At 38.6% G+C, this 23,338-nt stretch overlaps 1 protein-coding gene across 1 annotated transcript in view; it reads right to left on the bottom strand.

The window, feature by feature from the left end:
* Nucleotides 1-22,183, bottom strand: part of OVCH1 (ovochymase 1) — a 71,024-nt gene extending 48,841 nt beyond the window's left edge. Inside the window, exons 1-13 of the mRNA XM_057704117.1 lie at nucleotides 22,022-22,183; nucleotides 21,718-21,828; nucleotides 21,337-21,434; nucleotides 20,392-20,564; nucleotides 16,365-16,460; nucleotides 15,606-15,757; nucleotides 13,909-14,095; nucleotides 11,440-11,527; nucleotides 4,365-4,498; nucleotides 3,049-3,189; nucleotides 2,808-2,938; nucleotides 1,964-2,057; nucleotides 753-881 (exon numbers count right to left, since the gene is read on the bottom strand). Of these exons, the coding sequence (XP_057560100.1) occupies nucleotides 753-881; nucleotides 1,964-2,057; nucleotides 2,808-2,938; nucleotides 3,049-3,189; nucleotides 4,365-4,498; nucleotides 11,440-11,527; nucleotides 13,909-14,095; nucleotides 15,606-15,757; nucleotides 16,365-16,460; nucleotides 20,392-20,564; nucleotides 21,337-21,434; nucleotides 21,718-21,828; nucleotides 22,022-22,183 (1,696 nt within the window). The remainder of the gene's footprint in view (nucleotides 1-752; nucleotides 882-1,963; nucleotides 2,058-2,807; nucleotides 2,939-3,048; nucleotides 3,190-4,364; nucleotides 4,499-11,439; nucleotides 11,528-13,908; nucleotides 14,096-15,605; nucleotides 15,758-16,364; nucleotides 16,461-20,391; nucleotides 20,565-21,336; nucleotides 21,435-21,717; nucleotides 21,829-22,021) is intronic.
* Nucleotides 22,184-23,338: the final 1,155 nt, after the last annotated feature.

The raw sequence follows: 23,338 nt of genomic DNA, 5'->3' as shown, positions 1-23,338 counted from the left end.
CCACCTCTTGCCAGCTGTGCACCCTTGGCAAAGTCACTGAACTCCTCTAAGCCTCTGTTTCCTCATTTGTGAAAAAGGGAATAGTATAAAAACCTCCTAAATATGTACTGAGGAATAAATATAATAATACATGTGAAATGCTTAGTCCATACCTGGTATAGAGTGAATAATCAATAAATATTAACTAGCTATCCTATCTCTCTGGTACTTAAAATTTAATGCCCTGCGTCCACCACGATCCAACTCTTGCCTTTTCTATCCTGCCCTCCAAAACTCTGACAACGTTGAATTATTTGTAGTTTTTTGTACATCATCCATTCTCTTTCACATTAGGAACTTTGCATATGATATTCCTTTGGCCTGAGTACTTTATCTTCTAGAATGCCTGGAAATATACTAATGCATCAAAATCCTCAAATATCCCCAGACAGATCCAGTCAATCTTGTTTCTGAGTTACATGCTCTAATCTGAATTATCTACTTTTCATATAAGGTGCTTGGAATCTTTTCTGATCATCTAGTGAACATAGTTTCTTGGCATATTCTGAGGTGCTTCTTAAAGCACAGGTTCCTGGGCCCCATTCCACATCTACAGAGTTGAAATCTTTGGGGGCAGACCCAGGAGTCTGCATTTTAATTTTGCTACCTAGGTGATTCAAGCACCCTAAATTTAGGTAAACATGGCTAAATTATCCTCCCTATAACCATTTTCATAAGCAAAATATCACAATTATACAAGTATTTATACTCACCTGAGGGCAAAAAGGTAAATCTAGCCTTGAAGCCTTGGAAGTTATTTTCACCGTCACTTTTAAAATGAATCACCATCATGCTACCAGGACTGAATATTGCAGTAGGGATCAAGATTCCACAAAGTTTGGCTGTAAAAGTTTTAGGGAAGTTTGATTTATAGCTATAAAAAAAATTAAAAATCAGGAAACAGAGCTAAAACATCACCTAATAATTTTCTTTCAGAAACGTCTGCGTTCTCCAACTTTGCTTCGTAGGCATGCCCTTCCATTTCACGTGGGAATCAAATGCTAGTTTCAAGATAACTATGTATTATAATTTTATCTCACAGGAAAAAAACTCTAAAGAGAGGGTAAGGATATTTGATTCTTAGTACGCATAGACACCTCAATTGATTGTTAATTTATAGACAATGAGAAGAGGTGAGTTTAAGAAAATCCCAAACTTGGTATTCCTCCCTCCAACAGAACATGGCTACACTTTATGTGAATAGGTAACACACCTGAAATCTGTTTCAGCTAAACCCCACTCTATACGGGTCCTCATCTGCTGCATTAGGGAATTGGGCTCCCCTCACCTGCCCTGGCTATCCAAATCAACATTCCAAAGCTATCCATATTCCTGGTCTCAAACCCACACTACACCTAGCTGAGGGACAAAAAGTAGGAGGTAAGGATGTGACAACATGGCCAGTAGGGATAATTTTCTACACTCAGTAAATCGTTAGGTCAAAGCTAAAAGTTTATTTGAAGATTTAGTTCAAAAACTTAACTTTTCAGACTCAAGTAGAAGTTATAGCTTTTGAATATTCTTTTTTTTTGGTTACTTTTCTTGGATATAAAAATGAATATATTGGCAATTGAAGGAATTAATACAGAAAAAAAAGTTTAAAATTTTACCTTAAATAACTGCCAAAAGTTTACTCGGTACTACCATTTTCCTTTTTCGCTGGGATTTGCTTTTCATCTTCCAAATATTCTAAAACACTCTTCAAATTTTGTGTGTTTCTATTAAAAACTTTACCGGTGAATCAGTTGAAGCGCATGGATTTTAAAGCTAAAGTTTTATGGCATCATGAGTTGCCAATACAAGAAATTCATATCCCCACTTTACTATGAGGTAAAGTGGTATCCAAGGAGGCCAGCCAATGCTCCACTACTCTGGTCAATCTCATACTTTTCAGATTAAATTTAAAGGAGAGAACGTTACTCACCTAGCTCATGTTCCTCTTCAGGATCACCATAAATCACAACAGCGTTGTAAGTACAGTTTTGGTTAAATTCAATACTGAAGTCTTCAAATGTCAACTGTATAAATTATAAACATAACCAGAGACGTGGTCAAAGGGAAGACAGAAACTTTTACAGTTTCCCTCTATACATTAAAGGGCTCTCCGTCACACCCTCATATTCTGTTGGTAGAAGCGTAAACAACTGCAGCCCCTTTGGAGGGCAATTGGGCAATGACCACCAGATTTAAAGACACAAACCCTTTGACCCAGTGAGTCCACTTCTGGGAATTATAAACATCCACATGTGCCCAAAAACAATGACACAGGAACACACCAGCATTGCTGGCATGAGCAAAGACTGGCAACTAACTAGAAGTCTGTTAATAGAGAACTGGTGCAAGAAATTATGGGACATCACACAATATAATTTAATGCAATTGTTATAAAGAAGCCCTGTGGGCTTATCTAGAAAGATCCTTGATATACTTTTAAGTAGAGAAAGCACTGCCAAGCAATATGAATATATACACGTTTGTAAATGCTCAGAATCTCTCTCTATGGATACCCTAGAAATGTATCAGTACTTGACTCCAGGAAGTAGGATGGGAGCTGTATGAAAAGGAGACTGACTTTTTGTTGTAGTCTCTTTTAAACTGCTGAAAGTTTTTAAACCACATACAAAGATCCCCTTTTAGAGTTAAAAAAAAAAAAAAAGCAAATAGAAGATCCTAATCATATGACAATTTAATAGCCCTGATGAGGCAAGTTCTGCTAAATGCACATAGCTAAGTTCTTGATGAAGTAAAGCACCTCCTTAGTTGCTTACCTTTATAATGTGTTTCTCTGGAGCGTGAATGAACCAATGACACCTCACATTCCTGGGATACAGGTCAGGATACCCGGCGGAGTGAATCATCCCTTCCTCCACCAACACAGTCACACTCCCACATCCTGAACCTATGCGAGTGTAGGGGAAATCCAAGGTGAATGGCCAAAGACATTCCCTCTTCCTCACCCTCATATCACCGAAAAATAGTAGGGAATTGCATGCCTGATTTAATACCTACCTGCTTCCGAGTTCTTCCATACAGCAGTAAAGGAAAGCTCAAAGCCGCTGCCAGCGTTTTCTATATCAGAAACAAACAGAACTGTGGTCTCATTGGTCTCTGTCAGCAATGGTGAGGGCAATATATGTCCACAGACCTTACCTAAAAAAGCAAAAGAAACTGAAATAAGATTACTGAAAAATGCTGGAAACAAACTAATACTACCTTCCATGAACTCTCTGTTCTAAATATACCAAACAATACAGTAGTCCCTTTAATTCATTCTATACTCTCTGCTTCAATAATTTATACTCCATTTACTTCCTCATACCCAATCTTACATGTCCAAATTCTACTCATCCTTCAGGGTCTAACTCAGAGTCCAGCTTGTCATAGATCTTCCCAGACAACCAACAGAAACAAGAGCTTTTCTGAACCATCACAGCACGTATTTTATTCTATGCCATCTCCTACTTTGTGGTACACCTTTATGTACCTCACCGAACTGCAAGCTCATTAGACTGCTTTTACTCTGTATATGTCCAGTACTTGGTATGATATCTGGTTTAATGATTGGTTTAAAGAATGATTCCTGGGTAAAAGGCCTGAAGCAGGAAATCATTTAGTCCATAGACATAAAACCCTTAGCACAATACCTTGACTGTAGCATTCTGTCAAATACTTGTGAAGAGGCATTTGTCCTAATCGTTGGCCATATGGACACCTAGAGACTGAGGTCAATGCTGGCTCTAGAGACTTTCTATCATGCTTAACACATAATATTTCAATTAAAGTAAATATATCACTTATGCTTGTACAGCTTATAAGAGGTATTTAAGAAAAGAAATTAAATGACATCTATTGTCATGAGAAAAAAATTATAAAACAATGTAAAGTTCAGGGTGTACACTTAATATGTATAGATATACATCAGAATGCTAGCAGCATTTAGCTCTAGGTGGTAAGGTTATGAATGGTTTACATTTTCTTCCATTTGCTTGCTGTCTTTACCACATTTGGCAAACATGCACCCACTTTTGTGGTAAGAAGAAAAAAAAAAACTGACATGGCCTTGAAAGGAAATTTCTGACAATTGTGAGATCAGTTTCATTTCATACAGTTATTAAACTTGAGACAGGAATAGATAAACGTCAGGAAATCTGCTTGTCTTTGCTTCCACTCTTACCACACACACACTTGGCCCCTTCAAGAAGGGCACAGTTTGTAAGATGAAATAATTTCCCTGCGTGCAGAAATCTAATTTCAGATCCTTTAGCCCTTCTTTGGTTGTTTGGATACTCTAAAATGACAAATGAAAATAAAGGTAGCATACTCACTAATCAGCACGCCACTGCTTGATGGTAAAGGTACATAGTCATGGTCACATTCAACTTGATTTTCTATGTCTAAGCTTGTAAAGTTTATGAGGATAATTTTATCTTCTGGTACCATTATTTTCCAGATACATAAGCTGCAGCGGAGGAAGGGAAGAAAGTATAATAAATGGCAGAGTCAAGTGTGACAAATAAGATCTAATATCTGAGCTTTAGCTTATAACTCAATAGTAAATTTTACAGGGATTAGAAGATAAAAGGCAAAGGGAATTCTTTATGTGAGAATAATTTGTGCTCAAATGGCTGGCATTTCTCCAACAAATAGAGGAGTATTAATTAGAGAATGCTCAGAAACCACCCTTTAAATTTCATTTAGTTATAAAATGCAAGAATTTTGATCTATGAACTTAAGAAACTTAAGATTCATCTCTCGAAGTTATTAGTCTAATTGAAAGTTCATAATATTCACCCAGAAGGTGACTTATGGGTTATGAATTATGGACTGTCCATGTGGCATATTTTAACCCAAACCAACCACATCCTTCTAGGTCAGCCTAAGTCATACTCCCTGCAGCTGTGTATTATCCAATTCCCAGTGAGGTCAGCTGTGACCTTTCACGAATATCTTTAGAATCATGTTTAAACACTTTGAAAGTAGTTTGCATAATTTAATACCTGATCCTTTACCTTTATTTTCCTCCACAAATTCATACTATTTACTCAAGAAAAGAAACCCCAGGGGGCCAGACAGCCTCAATGTCTTCTCTGGCTCACATCTATCTCAGTGCAGAACAATTTTTTTTTTTAATTGACAAGTGGTTCTCTGCCATGATTTTTATTTTTCATTTATGTTTAAATTTTTTGAAGTATAGTTGATTTACAGTGTTTCAGGCGTACAGCAAAGTAATTCAGTTATACATATATACATTTTTTTTTTCAGATTCTTTTCCATTACTGGCCATTATAAGATATTGAATACAGTTCCCTGTGCTGTACAGTAGGTCCTTGTTTATCTATTTTATGTAATAGTGTGTATCTGCTAATCCCAGACTCCTACTTTACCCCTCCCCACCCCCTCCTTCCTTTGGTAACCATCGTTTGTCTTCTATGTCTGTGAGTGAGCGCAAAGCAAACTTATCTGGAATCTAACATGTCAGCTTATAAGAGTTCTAAAACCCCATAGTTTTTATCAACAGCCTTAGACCTGCTAACAGTCCCACTGCCCTCCAAGTAATAACTTCTCAGAACTGTAGGAGTTATCCAAATCTTTAATGCCCAGTTTCCAAAACCAAACACAGCAATTCTCACCAAACATCTCCTCCTTAACCAGAAACTCCTTGCTTTACTCTTTTTCTATTCAAGCTCATTATCTTGAACTAGATGTAAATATAGACTGCCTAAAATATTATTAAAACCACTTTTTAATCACCTCAATTTAAAAAGCAATAAGCTGCCTAAAATATTATGATGCCCACTTTTCTAAGCACTTCAGCTGAAAAGGAGCTCTATATCCATCTTCCTTCTTGGGATTCACCACCCGCCTTTAAGGCAGGCAAGAGAGAAATTATTCCCCCTTCTCCAAAGAGGAAAACTAGCATTCATCATAAAAGAGTCACCACATCTCTTATGTAATGGGAAATACAGCCTAGGCTTTACGACTTCGAAGGCCACAACTTTCTCCTGTTTTTATCATACTCTTTTTCTAACTCAAAATCTCTAACTCAAAGATGGAAAATAATTTCAAATCACATGCCAATCTCAATTTAGTGCTAGTGATTGCCGCATTAAAAGTATTCTGAGGTCTTGTGAAGCTGAGTGAGAGAGGCATACCAGAATTAATTATTGATTTAGTCATTCAAATATCTACTTAGCATTTATTATATGCCAGGCACTGTTCTAGGCTCTAAAAGATGTAATATCTTCTGTGGAAGAAGACCATCTGATTGCCATGTATTTGCCATTTCTGAGAGTCTAGCTATCACCTACCAGGATAAACACAGGCTTGGAGGGACTGTATAACTCCCTGCTTTGACTTCACATTATCTCTTTCTCCCTTACCATTGGCTAATTAACTCCATTTGGAATTTAAAAGACCTTCTTCCATCATTCAAGTTTGCTTAGCATACTGGAGTCACTAATGAGGCATGTTGGAGTCACTAATGAGGCATGTTGGAGTCACATGCCTTACTACATTTCTAAAATACATATCTTTTCACATTTGAATATTCTAAAATCAGAAGGATCTTACAATGGAGTCTTACAATTCTGTTAGAAGGATCTCACAATGTTATTATCCTACAATCAATGGGTTGAAAGAGTGTTTCAAGAAAGGATTTCTAATAGCTTTGGCCAGTCACCTGGGGGTACTATTGACTGCATACTAAATTTTTCTGCTTGAGGTGTTTTGAACTACACTAGCAGAGAAAATTTCAGACTATAGACATGCATGCATATTACCTTATGATTCAAATTCTCAGGAAGATTTGTACCCCTCCCTATATCCGGTGCCAAGGTTGAGGCATGTAGCTTTCCACATGGGTGGGCTTATGCCTTGGGTATTTTGTTTTCTTTATTGGTAGTACATAAAATAACAACGAATTTTACAACCAGTCTGTTTTAGATGTGTTGAAATATGGCACAAATTCATGCTAATACTGACTTGTAATGTTGCTGAAGTTCTTATTCTTGTTAGTTAATTTCTTACTTTAGTCCCTACAAGCTATTTAATGTCTTAACTATTTAATCTCAACTTCATTCTCTAAACATGAAGCAGCTGAAATCTTACAATTACTAAGACAGCATTAGTGTAAATTCCTCCAAATTTCCTATAGATTACCTTGACATTTTCTGTTACTTTCCCAGTAAAGGAAATAGTCTTCCTTCTTAGCAAAGCTAAATCTTTATTTGTTGTGTTCTCGTGAAAACTTCCTTCACATATATATGTATTTCTCTCGACTAATCACTGTCACTCTCTTTTCTGCCCATAAGAACAGTTAAGCCTACCCTTCCAAAAAAACAAACCAAAAAACCCCCATTTCTCTCTCTTTTTTTTTTAACTTTTTATTTTTTTATTTTTTGCAATAAACTGCATATATTTAGAGTGTACAATTGGGTATCCCAGTCTCCCAATTCGTTCCCCCACCCTCCCCGCTTTCCCCACTTGGTGTCCATATGTTTGTTCTCTATATCTGTGTCTCTATTTCTGCCTTGCAAACTGGTTGATTTGTACCATTTTTCTATAGTCTACATAGATGCGTTAATACACAAAATTTGTTTTTCTCTTTCTGACTCACTTCACTCTGTATGACAGTCTCTAGGTCCATCCATGTCTCTAAAGATGTCCCACTTTCATTGCTTTTTACAGCTGAGTAATATTCCATTGTATACATGTACCACATCTTCTTTATCCATTCATCTGTTGATGGACATTTAGGTTGCTTTCATGTCCTGGCTATTGTAAATAGTGCTGCAATGAACATTGGAGTGCATGTGTCTTTTTGAATTATCGTGTTCTCTGGGTATACATCCAGTAGTGGGATTTCTGGGTCATATGGTTGTTCTATTTTTAGTTTTGCAAGGAACCTCCATACTGTTTTCCATAGTGGCTGTATCAATTTACATTCCCACCAGCAATGCAAGAGCGTTCCTTTTTCTTCACACTCTCTCCAGCATTTACTGTTTGTAGATTTTCTGATGATGCCCATTCGAACCGGTGTGAGGTGATACCTCATTGTAGTTTTGACTTGCATTTCACTAATAATTAGTGATGTTGAGCAGCTTTTCACATGCTTCTTGGCCATCCATATGTCTTCTTTGGAGAAATGCCTATTTAGGTCTTCTGCCCATTTTTTTATTGGGTTGTTTATTTTTTTCATATTAAGCTGGATGAACTGTTTATATATTTTGGAGATTAATCCTTTGTCTATTGATTTATTTGGAAATATTTTTTCCCATTCTGAGGGTTGTCTTTTCGTCTTGCTTATAGTTTCCTTTGCTGTGCAGAAGCTTTGAAGTTTCATTAGGTCTCACTTATTTATTTTTGTTTTTATTTCCATTATTCTAGGGGGTGGATTAAAAAAGATCCTGCTGTTATTTACGTCAAAGAGTGTTCTTCCTATGAAAAAACCCCCATTTCTCTTGATCCTAGTGCCCTATTACCGAAAGCCGCTGCCCCATTTTCCTCCTTCTCTTCGCTGCTCAACTGTCCTCCTCATCTCAAACAACAGCAGCTCCTTCCTTCCTGTAAGTCAAAAACCTTCAACACAATCATGTCTTTCTCTCTTAAAACCCAAATTTTCAACTTGTTAGCAAATCCTGTGGCTCTACCACTTCTCACCACCTTGACTATTAGGAACCTGGTCGAAGCCATCATCATCCTTCCCTGGTTTGCTGCAAGAGCTGATCTCGCAGCTCTTGGTCTTGCCTGTCTGCGGTCTATTTTCAACACAGTAGGCAAAGAGGTCCTTTAAAATGTGTCAGGTCATGTTCCTCCTCTGGTCAGAGCCCTCCAATGGCTCCATATCTTACTCACAGTAAAACCCGAAGTCCTTCTTATGTCCTATAAGTTTGGCCATCCATAATCACGACCACCTTCACCCTCTCTCACTTAGCTCTAGCTAAGTGCCCTTTTTTTTCCTGCCAGGACATTCCTTCCCAAGATGCTTATATGATGTCTTCACTCATTTTATTCAGGTCTTTGTTCAGATATCATCTTCATAGCGCAGTCCTCCTGAACATCTTCCCCAATTAGTATACAACCCAGCACCCTCTACCCCCTTTCGTGCATTATTTTCCTGTGTAGTACTTACCACCTTCTGCTACCACATGTAACATTATCTATATTATTCCCACTCTCCACCCTACAACTTTCCCCACGATGGAAAGCATTTTTATCTGTTTCATTCGCTGCTGTGTAACTAGCATAATAGTGCCTGACACATCTTAAGACCTCAATTAATGTTGACTAATTGGTGGAGAGATAACAAGTCTTCAACAATCACTTAACCCATTGTGAATATAGCTTCTAATCTTACAATTCCACTGAATCAGTTCCTAAATTCTGAATTGTCATATCCAGTGGCATTTGATCTGAACTCGTTTTGACTTCTGTAATATCCGACGCTAGCAAGAACACCATCTCTCTTTCCTGTAGAGATCTTTTCAATACCTCATCTAAATTGAATCACAAGTTCTCTGTCTTTGAGGGTAAATTGGCTGTCATCTGCGTATCTCTTATCCAATATAGAAATACTTTCTAGAATCTCACGCATATCCATCCATCTTCTGCTCAAATATCCACTTATAAAGGAAATTCATTATCTCCTGCACAGGCCATTAAATCTCAGAGATCTCTCAAATTAGAAACTACTTTACATCGTACTAAAATCTGCCTTCTTCTAGCATTTACCCTCTGCTCCTCTTCTCAGCTCTGCAATTAATCAGATATCCAATTCTGTTTCTGTGGTAGCCTTTCCGATAAATCAAGACATTTCCTTCCTCCTCTCAAGTCTTCTTTGGAAAGAATATATTCCTAGTTCCTTCCACCATATCTCCCAAAACACTGTTTTGATTTCTTTTTATCTTGGTCACTGTCCTTCAGGTAATTTCCAGCCTATCAATGTCCCTCTGTAACAGTTGTACCCAGAGACCTCCTGCCTATACCGCAGCTCAGGATTCTAATAGAATAGGACTCGATGCTATTCTTCTAAAAGTTTAAGAAAAGGTGGCAAAGGCTTTATTGGTATTATATTGTTACTAGGTTGACTCACAGAAAGTCAGCTTAGACTCTTAATAAGCCTTTTACATATGGACTGCAATAAGCCATATCATTTACATCTTATACTTATAATGGATATTTACCTTTGTTTTACATTTTCATTTTGTAAATTATAATCTCACCACCATTTTGACTTCTCATTGCCCATGGCATAAAGTCTAAGCTTCTTCACATGGAGTTCAAGGTCCTCTACAACGAAGGCCTTTTTATCTTCATTGTCCACTGATGCCCTGGTTCCTATTTACATTAACATTGTTCTCCAGCTGCACTAGAACACGTATTGTCCAAACAGTCTTGATATTGTTCACCTCCTGGACATTTCTTATACACAATTCCCTCTGCCTGGCATGATCTGGAGAAATCTCTTATATATTAGGGCTACAAAAGACTTTATGAGCTATAAAATCATAACTATACTTCACTGTCTAGTTTCAATACCATTCCCTTAACTGAAGCATCCCTACCTCTCCCACCACAGTACACACACCTCACAAACCCTTGCAATGGCAATTAGTCCCTCCACTGTCAATAGTACCAACATACCTGAGTAGTGTGGACTATAAAGCTTATTTCATCTTGTTTTAGAGTATAGTTATTTTTGTCCAGCTCTCTCCTATCAGGTTATAAACTCATAGAACTCTCATCTACCTTTGAATACCTTTCAATGCTCAATACAATTTTTAAAAATGAATGTAGAACACTTAAGAAAGTGAGATATTTGCAGAATTAATTTTTAAAGCTTAAAGATATTCTTGGCCATATAGAGAACAAGGTATGTAAAATTTTTTTAAGATACTGACACTTATAGATCATGAACTATTTTCCATCTTCTAGGTGACACTGAAAAAAGTATTATAGTTATTACAGAAATAAGTGGGACAGAATCAACCACTAGATTCCCAAAACAATCTCGCAACCAAATGCTGTTCATGTTAGATATTTGAATGCATCAATTCAGATAAGCTCCAGTCTTTTTTTTTTTGCCATGCCCTATGGCTTGTGGGATCTTAGTTCCCAAATCTGGTCCCCGTGCAGTGGAAGCATGGAGTCCTAACCACTGGACCACCAGGGAATTCCCCTGGTAAGCTCTAGTCTTAATACCATTTGTGTTGATGATTCATACTAATAGGTATCAGAAATACCAATTAGCAAATATTTGTCATCCAGAAATATTCAGGCTTTTATGTTAATCAAATAAAGAAACTGAGATACTAGATAAAATTGCCAAAACATGGCCCTCTAAAATGGTGTGATGTGGGGGGAAAAGTAAGGAATCAAATGACTCCTACCAGGGTTACATACCAATTATGAGAATAGCTGCTTTCTTTCAAATGAGGGTAACGAATCTTCCCATTTTCTCCAAATAACACTGTCCCCTGAGGTCTATAATCTTCCAAAACATAGGGAAAAAAGCTGGTTAGTTTGCTGAGCCATGGACATTTCAAGACATATTGTACAGATTCAGCTTGAAGCTATATAATTTATATTATACAATGCATATTTATGGAAATGCATTTGTTTGTAGGTGCCATGACCTAGACTTTGTATTTGCAGACTTCATTAGGAAAATTTCTATATCATAATTTAAAAAATGTATAATGGTTTTTTTAATTAACCATCTGACATTTTTTACAATACTTTTTCTCCCATGTTTATTGAGGTGCAATCTACATATACATTAGTTTCAGGTGTGCAATGACATGATTTGTTATTTATGTGTATTGTGAAGTGACCACTGCAATAAGTCTAGTTAACATCCATCACCACTTATAGTTACAAAATTTTTTTCCTTGTGATGAGGACTTTTAAGATCTACTCTCTGAACAACTTTCAAATATGTAACACAGTGTTCTTAACTATAGTCATCATACTGTACATTTTTATCTCCAGGGCTTATTTTATAACTGAAAATTTATACATTTTGACTCCCTTCATCCATTTTGCCCACCCCCAACCCCCACCTGTAGCAACCACCAATTTGCTCTCTGTGTCTATCAGGTTGTTTTTTTTTTCCACTTCCACATATAGGTGAGATCATACAGTGTGTGTCTTTCTTTGACTTATTTCATTCACCATAATGCCCTCAAGGTCCATCCCATTCATGCTGCCACAAATGGCAAGATTTCATTCTTTTTTATAGCTGAAGCATATTCATAATGTTTTTCATCTGAGTTCTTCAGAGTTAACAATTATCCAATTTTCTCAAATCACGCGTCATACTGAAGTTGTCAAATCTATAGTACATGAAACTTAATATGGTGGTTTCCCATCTCTAACTAGGATTTCTTGGATTTTAATAAAATACCTTTGTATAATGATACTAAAGTAAAAGTACACAAATTTCAGCAATGACATAGCAATTCTCCATCATTCGCTCAGGAATTTCAGATCCCTGTGTCATATTTTAATTGTTGGAAGCTAGAAGAATAGGTAACTAGGGGATGAGAAGCTTAGAAAGATGACATTAAGGAGGTGTTATTTAAATAAATTACTTGTCACATTCAGATATTCATCTGACTGTGGATTGATGGTTATTGCCTGATTTCATTGCCATTTAAAAATATTGTTATCATTAACCTTTGTTCAGGGCTTGTTAACCTTTTTAATTATCTCTTCTAGGCGATGAAACCTGAATAGAATCCTTACCGAGAGAACCGCGCCTCCCCCCTGCCCCCCCGCCATGGTAATGGCAATGAACTGAACACTTTTATTCTGAAGACCAAATGAAAGCAAGCGAGAGTGGGCTCTTGTCTGAGGAGGCGCTGGTGTTCAGCTGGACCAGCAGAAGGAGTGCTTTACAAATCATCAGCTAGGTGGCTGGTCTTGGACCACAGTGAGGGAGGGAGGGAGGGATGGTGGGAACACTGTATTCTGCTGCTCTGGGTCATGGCCTTTAACAGATTTGGTTCTTACACTAAACTACTTGTTCCTGTAAGTTGTGTTTCCTTATGCCTCTTTACTCTGCAGAGGCTGCCCCTTGTGCCATTTTCTTGAGCAGATGCTGCCCCATTTTCATGGCAAACCTTCTGGCCCCTCAGAACTGAGCCCCGTAGATGCCAGTGTTCTTACAGATCTCTGGGGTTATGTGAACTTCACCTTTTAGCACAACTGTCCAGGTACTTCTTTCTCCCCGAGGAATTGGGAAATTCCTTGAGGGCAGGTTTGGTATCTGCAGACTAATATTTATTTTCCTAATCTAGATTTTAGTGCCATAGAACAAAAATAACTTTCCAAAGCCTCCTTTATGTTTCCACTATTGCCAAGTAAAATTAACAAGGGTGAATGGGAGAAAGGGTGATTTTTTTTTTTTTTTTTTTTTGCCATGGGGCATGCGGGATCTTATTTTTGCAACCAGGGCTTGAACCCAAGCCAGGTGATCTATTTTTAATGCTCTTAAGTAGTTTAGGAGAAAAAAATATGTCAAATGGATAAATGAAGAAAGAATCCTCTAATGAGTCTATTCTCAAAACTTTTAAAATCTCATAAATACAAAAAAAAAAAAAACTTATCTCATGAAAATCTACATGACCATAAACTTGACGGTCCAGTTGATACTCAAATTAAATTGACAGGTATCAGTGGTTCATGAATTCAGAGCTGGAAGTTTATATACATTGTATTAGGAACTGAAAACCAGCTATATTTTTGCTTTTATTTTAAAGCCTATTTCTGATTATATCTGCAACATAGTGACTATCCTTGAAATAAGCATGATTATTTTTTGAGTTGCAATGAAATGAGGAAGGAAGAATTCACAGAAATGACACCCACCTGTCGTGGTCTGAGCGATAAAGTGCATCAACTCAGACGCCTTGGAGAAAATGCCAGGTGATGCCTGTCTATGGTTATTTCTGAAAGGATTCCAACCTCTAGCACAACCAGCTGCCCAGGAAGTTATCCCAGCAAGAACCCAGTTTCCATCATCTCTTCTACAAACAAGTGGACCTCCAGGGTCCTCCTTTTATAGTAGAAAAAGAGGAAATTTTAGAATAGTCATAAACTAAAAATATTTCATCGGAGCCAAAAATATCAGCACACATCTCAGAAAGAGAAGAAGTAGAGAGGCGTGTAAGTCCAATGGTCATTATTCATCAACATTTTTTGTCCTTCATTTTGTTTCTTCATCATTAGTTTCAAAGGACTGTCTTTTCACTTAGATGTAACCTCCTTCCACCCACTTCACACAGTCTTGTCAAGCTAACAATTTCTCTCTTCCTCCCAGTCTTTTGGGAACAATCATATATATTTCAAAATAAATAGAAGGAGGAGGGGCAGTTCACAAATACATGCTTCCACTACAGCCTGTCATCTGGAATTGCTCAGAAAGACTGGGTAACACCCCAAGCCCACAGTACCAGTGAATAGAGCCCCCAAGGTCATGTAATGGCTCAAGGCTTTAAAAACAGAACGCCTGGGAACATAATTTTGTCCCAGGGACTATATGTAAAGGATCCATTGGCTCTCTAACTAGAAGATAAAGGATCCACAATTCCAGGATCCTTTATTAAATATATTTTCATAACAATATGATGCTTTGAAAACATGTGTTATTTTCATGTCAGATTAAACCTCCTCAAAAGGTACAGAATTGTTTGAGAGCTTTATCCAGAAAGCTATTGCTTGTAAAGGATGAGACAGGACAGAGCACCCTGAGTCTACCTACATTCCAATTTAGAAAGTGGAATAATTGTAAATTTCTATCTCCTTCATCCCAAACTCTGCCTGGCCCTTATTCTGTCACCCCTTAGAAGAAAAATTAAACATTTTTCCAACAGAAAATTTTAGGGAGCTTTTCATGGCAGTTTCAAACTGCTTGCTGGCAAAGAATAAAGACTCCCTGCTCCTACAGTTAAAAACAAAACAACACACTTTCCAAGTATCTTCTTCATCTAAAACTTAAAACATGTCTTTCACAAACTGGCCTCCCTTTTGTGGAGAAAGGAAAAGGAAGAAAGAAAGGAAAGAAAGAAAGGAAATGACTGTCAGGATTGGTCTTCTTTGTGAAGCTGTTGTGCTGGTCACTGTCATTCACATCTTGTGTCCCACAGTTACTACAGCTACGCCATTCGTTGGTCAAACTTTCTGCAAACATTGCATTCTGCACTAAAGCTTGAAGAAAAATTCCAGTGTTTAACAACAGGTGGAATGAAAAGTAATTCACAGCTGCCCTAATTAGTTTGCCAAAGTGGTCAACTTGTTTGATTCCATTGGGTCAGAAATGTTGAAATCACCTTCCCTCTTCACTCCCCCCAAAAGAGGTATGGGGGTAAGAATGGACATGGGACAGAAAAGAATTCTCCCAGCCCCCGTCAAGGAAACTTCTTCAGTAGAAGCCAGATGGAAAGATGAAGGAAAAGGGAATCTTGAAGAAGTAACCCCCCAAAAGCAACTCCCGGAGAAAAAAAGGCAGAATCCATTATCACCCAATTGATAGTGGGTGATTAACTGGACCGGGTTATGCATTTTACCTGGCAGGTATTCTTTTCCCTATCAGGAAAACCGGCACACAACATGGTCCTTCCCAGAGGAGGAAGGTTCATACCCTTGAGCACGGTCTTACATGTTCTGTCATCCATGATGGGAAGTTCCACTTCTTGTAGGACATTTGCATATTCTGATGCTGTGGAAAAGTGACTGGTAAGTTAGTCAAGAATTGTCCTCACTGAAAGAAACCAATAAGAAGCTTACAAGTTTAAAACTTGTAGATGTTTAACCAAAATGCAGAAGTCATTTTCTTTTTTAGCTGTAAATGATTTTATTTCCTAAAATCTTATAGTATGTGATAAAGGACATTTTGTTTTAATTCAGAGTTTTAAGGTAACATAGGCAATTGTGGCTTCTCTGAATATATGCTTAAATGTCTCCTCAAGAGAAAAACTTGGTCAATAAGGTTATATTCTGTAAAACTTCATTTAAAAAAAAATCACAATATTAAAGATAAGGAAACTTAACTGTTGTCACTTTACTGATTCTTCTTCATCTATTAGAGTTACCTCTGGTTCCCTCATCTGACACACCTAACCAGATTGACAGCAGGAGGAATTTTATGTAGAGCCTTACTTAAGTATAGACTTTTTATGGTGAAGACAACTGGAAGTCTTCACTGGGTCAGAACTTCAGGGGGAAAAACAGGATAAATGTATTATTCAAGACCAACAAAATGTCTGCTTCCACTGGACATGTAAAGGGTCTTGGCAGAAATATTATATTCTTTTGATGCCTCTTACTCTCTGAAATCTTGCCCCATCCACTGGCCATGCAAAGCATCCCTTCTTCAAATTTATCACCTCTATGGGGAATACAGACTGGCTGCACAGTAGTTCCTGAAAAAAACAACATTATCCAAAAATCATAAAAGTCACAGACAAGTAATGCCAAATATATTTGGACACTGATATCTGGTTGATTTCATGGTTTCTACATTTTTTCCCTAAATATAATAATGACGTACATTTAAAAAGTTTTTCTCTCTCAACAGAGCTACTTCATATTTATAGACATTTAGAAAAATATAAGTAAAATAAGGAAAAACACGATACACATACCACAATACCACAATGACCCTCCCCAAACTACCAACATTTTAGGGTGTGCCCTTGTTCTTAAGTCTTTCACTAAAGAGTAACTAGGCACTACTATGTGGTAAGCACTCTTCTGGCCTCAGTGAATGAGCAGGAAAAAAGTCCTGCCCTGATAGAAGTGTGAATGAGTGAGTGACTAAGAGTGTGTGTGTGTGTTTGCGGGGGTAGGGGTGGAGTACAAACACTAAATCTAATAATTTACTTGTTAGGTAATATGAGCTCAGATTTTTCCAGAAAAATCAGAGCAGGGTAAGAAAGATGAGAAGTCTGGGGATTAGGGAGGATGGTGTGGGAGATGCAATTTTAAAAATGGTAGTCATGCCACGTCTCATTGAGTAGAGTCTTGAAGAAGCTGAGGGAAGGAATCAGGCAGTCATCTGGGTGGAAAGCATTTGAAGAAGAAAAAAATGAAATGGAAGGTCCCTGCAGTGGAATCATGTCCTATACGTCTGAGGAACAGTGGGGAGGTCGGGATGGCTCGAGTAGATTAAACAAAAGAATGTTTAGTAAAAAATAAACAAAAAAGAGGTTAGATACAGGGCTAGGATGCGGGTGACGTCAGCTGATAAGAACACTGATTTCCATCTAAGTGTAACGGAGAACCACTGAAGTGTTTTGAGCAGAGGAATATAACCTGACTTGGATTTCAAAAAGTATTATTCTGGCTGCTGGGTTAATAATAAACATTAGGGATGCAAAAGAGGAAGCTGGAGATAATTTAAGAGACCATGAACCCAGGCAAGAAATGATGGTAGCCTGGAACAGGATGTGAGGAGTGGAGGGGGTGAGGCAGAAGCAACAGAATTCTTCTGATGGATTAGATGCATAGTGTGAGAGAAAGAGGAATGCAGAATGAGTGCAGCGTTTCCAGCTTAAACAACTGGAAGGATAGAGTTGCCATTAATCCAAATGGAAGGCTATGGATAGAGCAGATTCAGATGTAGGGGATAATCAGGGTTTTATTTTAAATATATTAAATTTGCAAAGTCTCAGCTATCCAGGTAGATGACCATTAGGCAGCTGGCTGTAAAAGCCCTAATAATCCCCACAGCGTATATAGAAACTTGGGCTGAATATATAACATCTAGAGTTATCTTCAAGTAATTGCTGTTTAAAGCCTTGATCCTGGATGAGATCACTAAGGGAGTGAGTACCAAAAAAGAAGCAGCGGTCCAAGGGCTGATCCCTGGGGCACTCCAACAATATGTCACAGAGAAGAGGAATCATCAGAGAAGACTAAGAGAGGACTAAGAGACGTGAAGGAAGGAATCATCAGAGAAGGCTAAGAAGAAGTGAAAGGAAAACCAAGGGACTCGTGGAAATCAAGCGAGGAACGTTTCCAGGAGAGTAGGAGCATCTTTGCCAACACTCCTATCAAGGAAGCTGAGAACTGAGAATTCATCTTTGAAATGTAGCAATGTGGGCATGAGTGACTGTAACAAGGGCAAATTTGATAGAGCGCTGGCGGTGAAAGTCTGATGAGCTTGGATGTCTACTAGACATCTCAAACCTAATACATACAATTATGAGACTTGGGGAGAGGAAATTAACATGCCTAACATAGATGGCTCTTCAATAGAGTTTTTCTATAAAGGGGAGCAGAAAAAGAATCAATAGATTCTTCTGAGAGACAAATCTAGTTTGAGTTATTTTCTCTCCATATTTGGATGATCTTGTTCTTCAATCTTCTGACTTTCATTACTGCTGTTAAAAAATTAGCTATAAATCTAATTGTCACTTCTTTTTTGGTAATATAGTTTCCTCTAGATTTTTTGAGATCCACTCTTGGGTTTTAGGATGCTGTAATTTCAGTACAACATATCTAGGTAGAAAATTATTTTTAATATTATAGTTTGCAATTACTTGGGCTTCTTAAGTCTGAAGATTTGTCTCATCGGCTATGACTAACCCTCACTTACTTTCTCTTAAATTACAGCCTTCCTCTCCCACTATCTACATGCTTCTAAAGCTCAAACTGGATGTTTACCATACTCTTCAAGTCTATCTTCTCTGTCTCGCTTTTTTGTCTCTTTTGGATACTTACTTCAGATCTTCTACTTCTCTATATTTGATCTAACCTGCTATCTAATCCAACTATTGTGTTACTAATTTCAATTACATTTTCACATCTTTAAGTTTTATTGATTCCTTTCCAGGTCTTTGTCTTCAGTTAAGTTTCTTCTTCTTCAGTCATTTTTGATAGACGTTTACTTACTTAAACTTAAGTAAAACATACTTTATATTATGTACCTCATTTTAATGCCTGCAATCTTGGAAGACCTGATTCTGGTTGCTGTTATTTCAGACTCCCTTTGGTGGCAACTTTCTCTACATGCGTTTAATTGTGTGCTCTCATTCATGAAAACTTTATGAGACTACATTCAAGCTGAGATGTAAGGTTCATCTCTTCAAAGAGAGTTTACTTTCTTTGCTTCTGCCAGAAATCCAATTATTCATCTGGAACAACTTTAAAGTCTTGGCTTGGAGTTTCTGGTGACAGGTAATGTGAATGCCAGCATCGAAACTGAACAAAGCCTGGTTCAGGATACAGATTATTCTGAGAGCTCTCTATGCAGGGCCAAGTTTCAAGCATGCAAATTTCCCTATTCCCTCACTTTACATGGTGCATTTTTCTTTTTCCCCTATCTTTCAAAGCATCACCTTTCAGGAAGTCGCAGGTTACACACATGGGATACTCCAACCTGACTTTCCCATCTCCCATCCTAGTCCCATGCAGGATCCTTGCATGGCCAGTTAAGGCTCTAGATTCTTTTTTTTTTTTTTTTATAAATTTATTTATTTATTTAATTAATTTATTGTCTGCATTGGGTCTTCGTTGCTGCACACGGGCTTTCTCTAGTTGCTGTGAGCGGGGGCTACTCTTCATTGTGGTGCGTGGGCTTCTCATTGTAGTGGCTTCTCTTGTTGTGGAGCGCGGGCCCTAGGCACATGAGCTTCAATAGTTGCGGCACATGGGCTCAGTAGTTGTGGCTCACGGGCTCTAGAGCACAGGCTCAATAGTTGTGGTGCACGGGCTTAGTTGCTCTGTGGCACGTGGAATCTTCTCAGGGCAGGGCTCGAACCCGTGTCCCCTGCATTGGCAGGCGAATTCATCACCACTGCGCCACCCAGGAAGTCCAAGGCTCTAGATTCTTAAAGATCATTTAGATGCCTCAAGGGCAGTCACTTACTTCAGTGTGTGGCTAACTCCTCTGGATCTGTTCTCTATCATTGTTTTTGGTCACTGAACACTTCCTTTTCTTGTATTTTAAAAAAGTAGATTTTTAATATATAATCCAGAATGTTTAGATTATTTATGCTGACAGAGTATCACATATCTAGTCCATAATAATGGCAGAAAGGCGAAGTCTCTCTCAAATGTCCCTCACTCCTCGGCTAGAGCTGAGCACAGGTAGATTGTCTAGAATATTGCCCAGCCAAGACACTAGAGTACTTAAAATCTCAATTAAGTTAAGCATACGTAATTCATGGTTCGTACAGAGTTTTTTATACATTAGAGATTAAACAAAATTATTTTTTAAGGAACAAAACTTAGTTCCTTGTATTAAAATATTTCTAGATACATACACAGGAATTAAAGTTACCTGGTAGAGAATTAATAAACAGTTTTCTCCATTATATATTTTTTTGTACTCTAACCCTCCCTACTTACCAAACTTGGCATTGTGTTTTAGATATAGCAGTGCAATATTGAAACTCATATATCCAAGTCTGTTGTATTCAGGGTGGATGATAATTCTTGAGACAGGAATCTGCTGTTCCTCCTTATCCTTCTGAAAGAGGTGATGCTCCCCAGCAGTCACAGTCAGACTCTTAATTTGCTTCCTCAAACCAAACAAAAATCTTTCAGTAAGTATAGTTGTCTCCCCCAGGAAAGACAGTCTTGGTTTCATGCAATTAATTGAAAGTGATCAATGTACCTTTAAGCATTTCTAAGTCTTAAAAGAAGATGTATCTTTATTAGCGATTATTATCCATTGTTATAATTCCCTATAAATTACAGGTATCTACAAAAAGTCATGGTTTTCAATCACAGAGTGTTTACGTTCTGTGAACCCTTTCCCTGTTGTCAATTGTCTTTCTGCATAAAACATTTAAGTGTCTTCTTTTGTACATAAACCAGTCTATATATGCTCTACCATTTTAAACAAGATAGAAAAGTTGTTCCTAGAATTGTCCTTCTCTTCCTCTTATTAGTACCCTCTTTTAATCTAGTCAAGTATCTGTTATTTCCACAATATTTCCCTTCCTAATTACTGAAACTCAGATTATTAGAACATTAGTGCATCCACTTAACATTTGATGTTAATACTTTATTAGAATAAGTAACCATCACCCCCACCCCACCACTAACTCCACAAATCATAGATGATGTCTGGGATCTTTGGCGTCTCTGATTAGTAGAGTAGGAAGCACAAGAAATCTTGGGATATACACAAGTTTCTGGGAATCAGGAAGGTCAGTGGGTTAGGTGGACCAGATAGAAAAATTAAGAAAGGGACTAAGATTGAACCTTGTATGGTATTTAGGGCATCAAGTCTCCCAGTCCTGTTGCCATGGATTAAGGTTTGATAAGTGATGGAAATCCACAACTTACTCATCGAGGCTAGCCAGGCAGTGTGCTGCTGTAACTACCAGATTGTCTTGAATCAAGCTTCCTCCACAGAAGTGGTGCCCACCTAATTTCAGGGAGACCTGCTCAAGAAAAAAGGTATGAACACAACTAATATATATCTCCACACAGATGTCATTTCCTTCAGAAACATTTGAAATCCACTCTTCTGAAAGGATGTCACATTAAGACACAGATATAAATTGGTTAGGAAGAGATTTCCTATATCAAATATTTCCTATTTGACAGTGAGGTCAAGTGGGGTCCAGAGAAAAATTACACATTAACCTGAAGTTGTGGTATTCGAAACAAAGGAAATAATTCACCATTTTCTCATTAACAAATCAATGTCTTTGTTACACCCACCTGCCACGGGTGTCCACCAACTGTTGAATTTCTCCAACTGCTAAATCTAGAGAAGAACCCTGATTCCAAGACAGGTCCTGTACTTTTCAAATCAATGGCACGAATTCCGCACTTCAGTCCTGTGTGGGAGAGCAGATGTGTGAACACACACACACACACACACACACACACACACATTACCTTATCACTTTATCAAGATTCCCACGTTTGGATTTTCCTGGTCTGGCTCAGATATTCTGGTGTCACTCAGCTGCAGGGTAGCCCCTTTCTTTTCTCAAGACACCCCTGACACTATCCCACTCACCCCTCGTGGACTAGAACTTGCTTCGTGACCTCCCCTGCCCTTTACAACCTGAGCTGTCTTATAATAATAATAATTAATAATAATAATAAAAGACATGGGCGCTTGATGAGGCCACTCTCCCTCTGGTGATGGATTCGGGGCTTTCTCTGGGAGGGTGAGCATCGCATAACTCAGGTGGAATGAAAGATACTGGAGAACACGTGCCTCTCCGGAACAGAGCTATTAGGTTACTTCTACTTGGTTATCTTTCCCTGGAGGAGGACCCTTAGCACAAGCAGAATTAGCAGATGTGCCTAAAAACGTGAACTCCAGAATCCAAAGGATTTCAGAAGAAAATCCGGCCCCAGGCCCTTCTTCGGTACACCTGCCCGTTCTCCTTTCCGGCCTGGGGAGGAATGAAGTCCCCTCGCCGGCGCTCAGCCGCCCGCAGCCTCTGCGCCCAGGACCGGGCTCACCTGGGCTCGGCCAGGGACGGCCCTCCAGCGGCAGCAGCAGTAGCAGCGGTAGCAGCGGAGGCAGCAGCGAACCAGTCCACATGGCGCCTGCGCGCGGGGACCTGTCTGTCTTCCTCGGATGCCGGCGGCGCTAATCCGGCGAGGAGAGGCGCTCCCGCCGCAGCGGCCGCGCTCCCGGAAGCGCCCGCGCTCTTCCCTCTCACCCCGGCGCCAAGGGGCCGCACCTGCCGCGCCGACGGGAGCACAGCTTTCCCTCCTCAGGACCAGCCGGAGTCAGATGCAGAAGATGCTAGGACAGACGCAGGGGGATGCTAGGAGCAAGGAGATCAGTGGCCTAGAATGCTCAGCGCAGGTGAATTCTGTTTCCAACCGGGGCGTGTGGCCCAAGCCCAGGGTCAAGAAAGCTGGGCACCTGTGCAAGACACAGGCAGGCTGACCTCTGAAAGGAGGAAGACTCAGGAAAGCTTGAGTACATAAAGGTACCACCCTGCTTCTAAGAAGCTTGTTGAAGATCTTAACACCCCCTAGTTTTCAAACTGAGTGGATGCAAAAGATCAGGTTTCTGCCCGGTTTCTTTTCAGAGTGGCAGTGTTGGGGTGAATGGACCAAAGCCGTAGGGTCCAGCACTTAAGATTATTAAGGTGGGTTCACTAGCAGGATTATCATGTCAGCATTTTTTCAATAAATATTATTTTCTAATCAGTAACTTGTAAGAAGTTAGGTTGAGATTTGGAAAGAAATAAAGCCAGAATTTGTAATTGATTTATAATTTATCAAAAAAATCAATTTCTCAAATTATCAAATTTATCAAAAGGGCAAGGTTAAGCGAACATTTTATATATGTTAACTAACCTAGACACTC

The sequence above is a fragment of the Hippopotamus amphibius genome, chromosome 12 (assembly GCF_030028045.1).
Source record: "Hippopotamus amphibius kiboko isolate mHipAmp2 chromosome 12, mHipAmp2.hap2, whole genome shotgun sequence".
Lineage (NCBI taxonomy): Eukaryota > Metazoa > Chordata > Mammalia > Artiodactyla > Hippopotamidae > Hippopotamus > Hippopotamus amphibius.
This window is presented reverse-complemented; position numbering and strand designations above follow the sequence as displayed.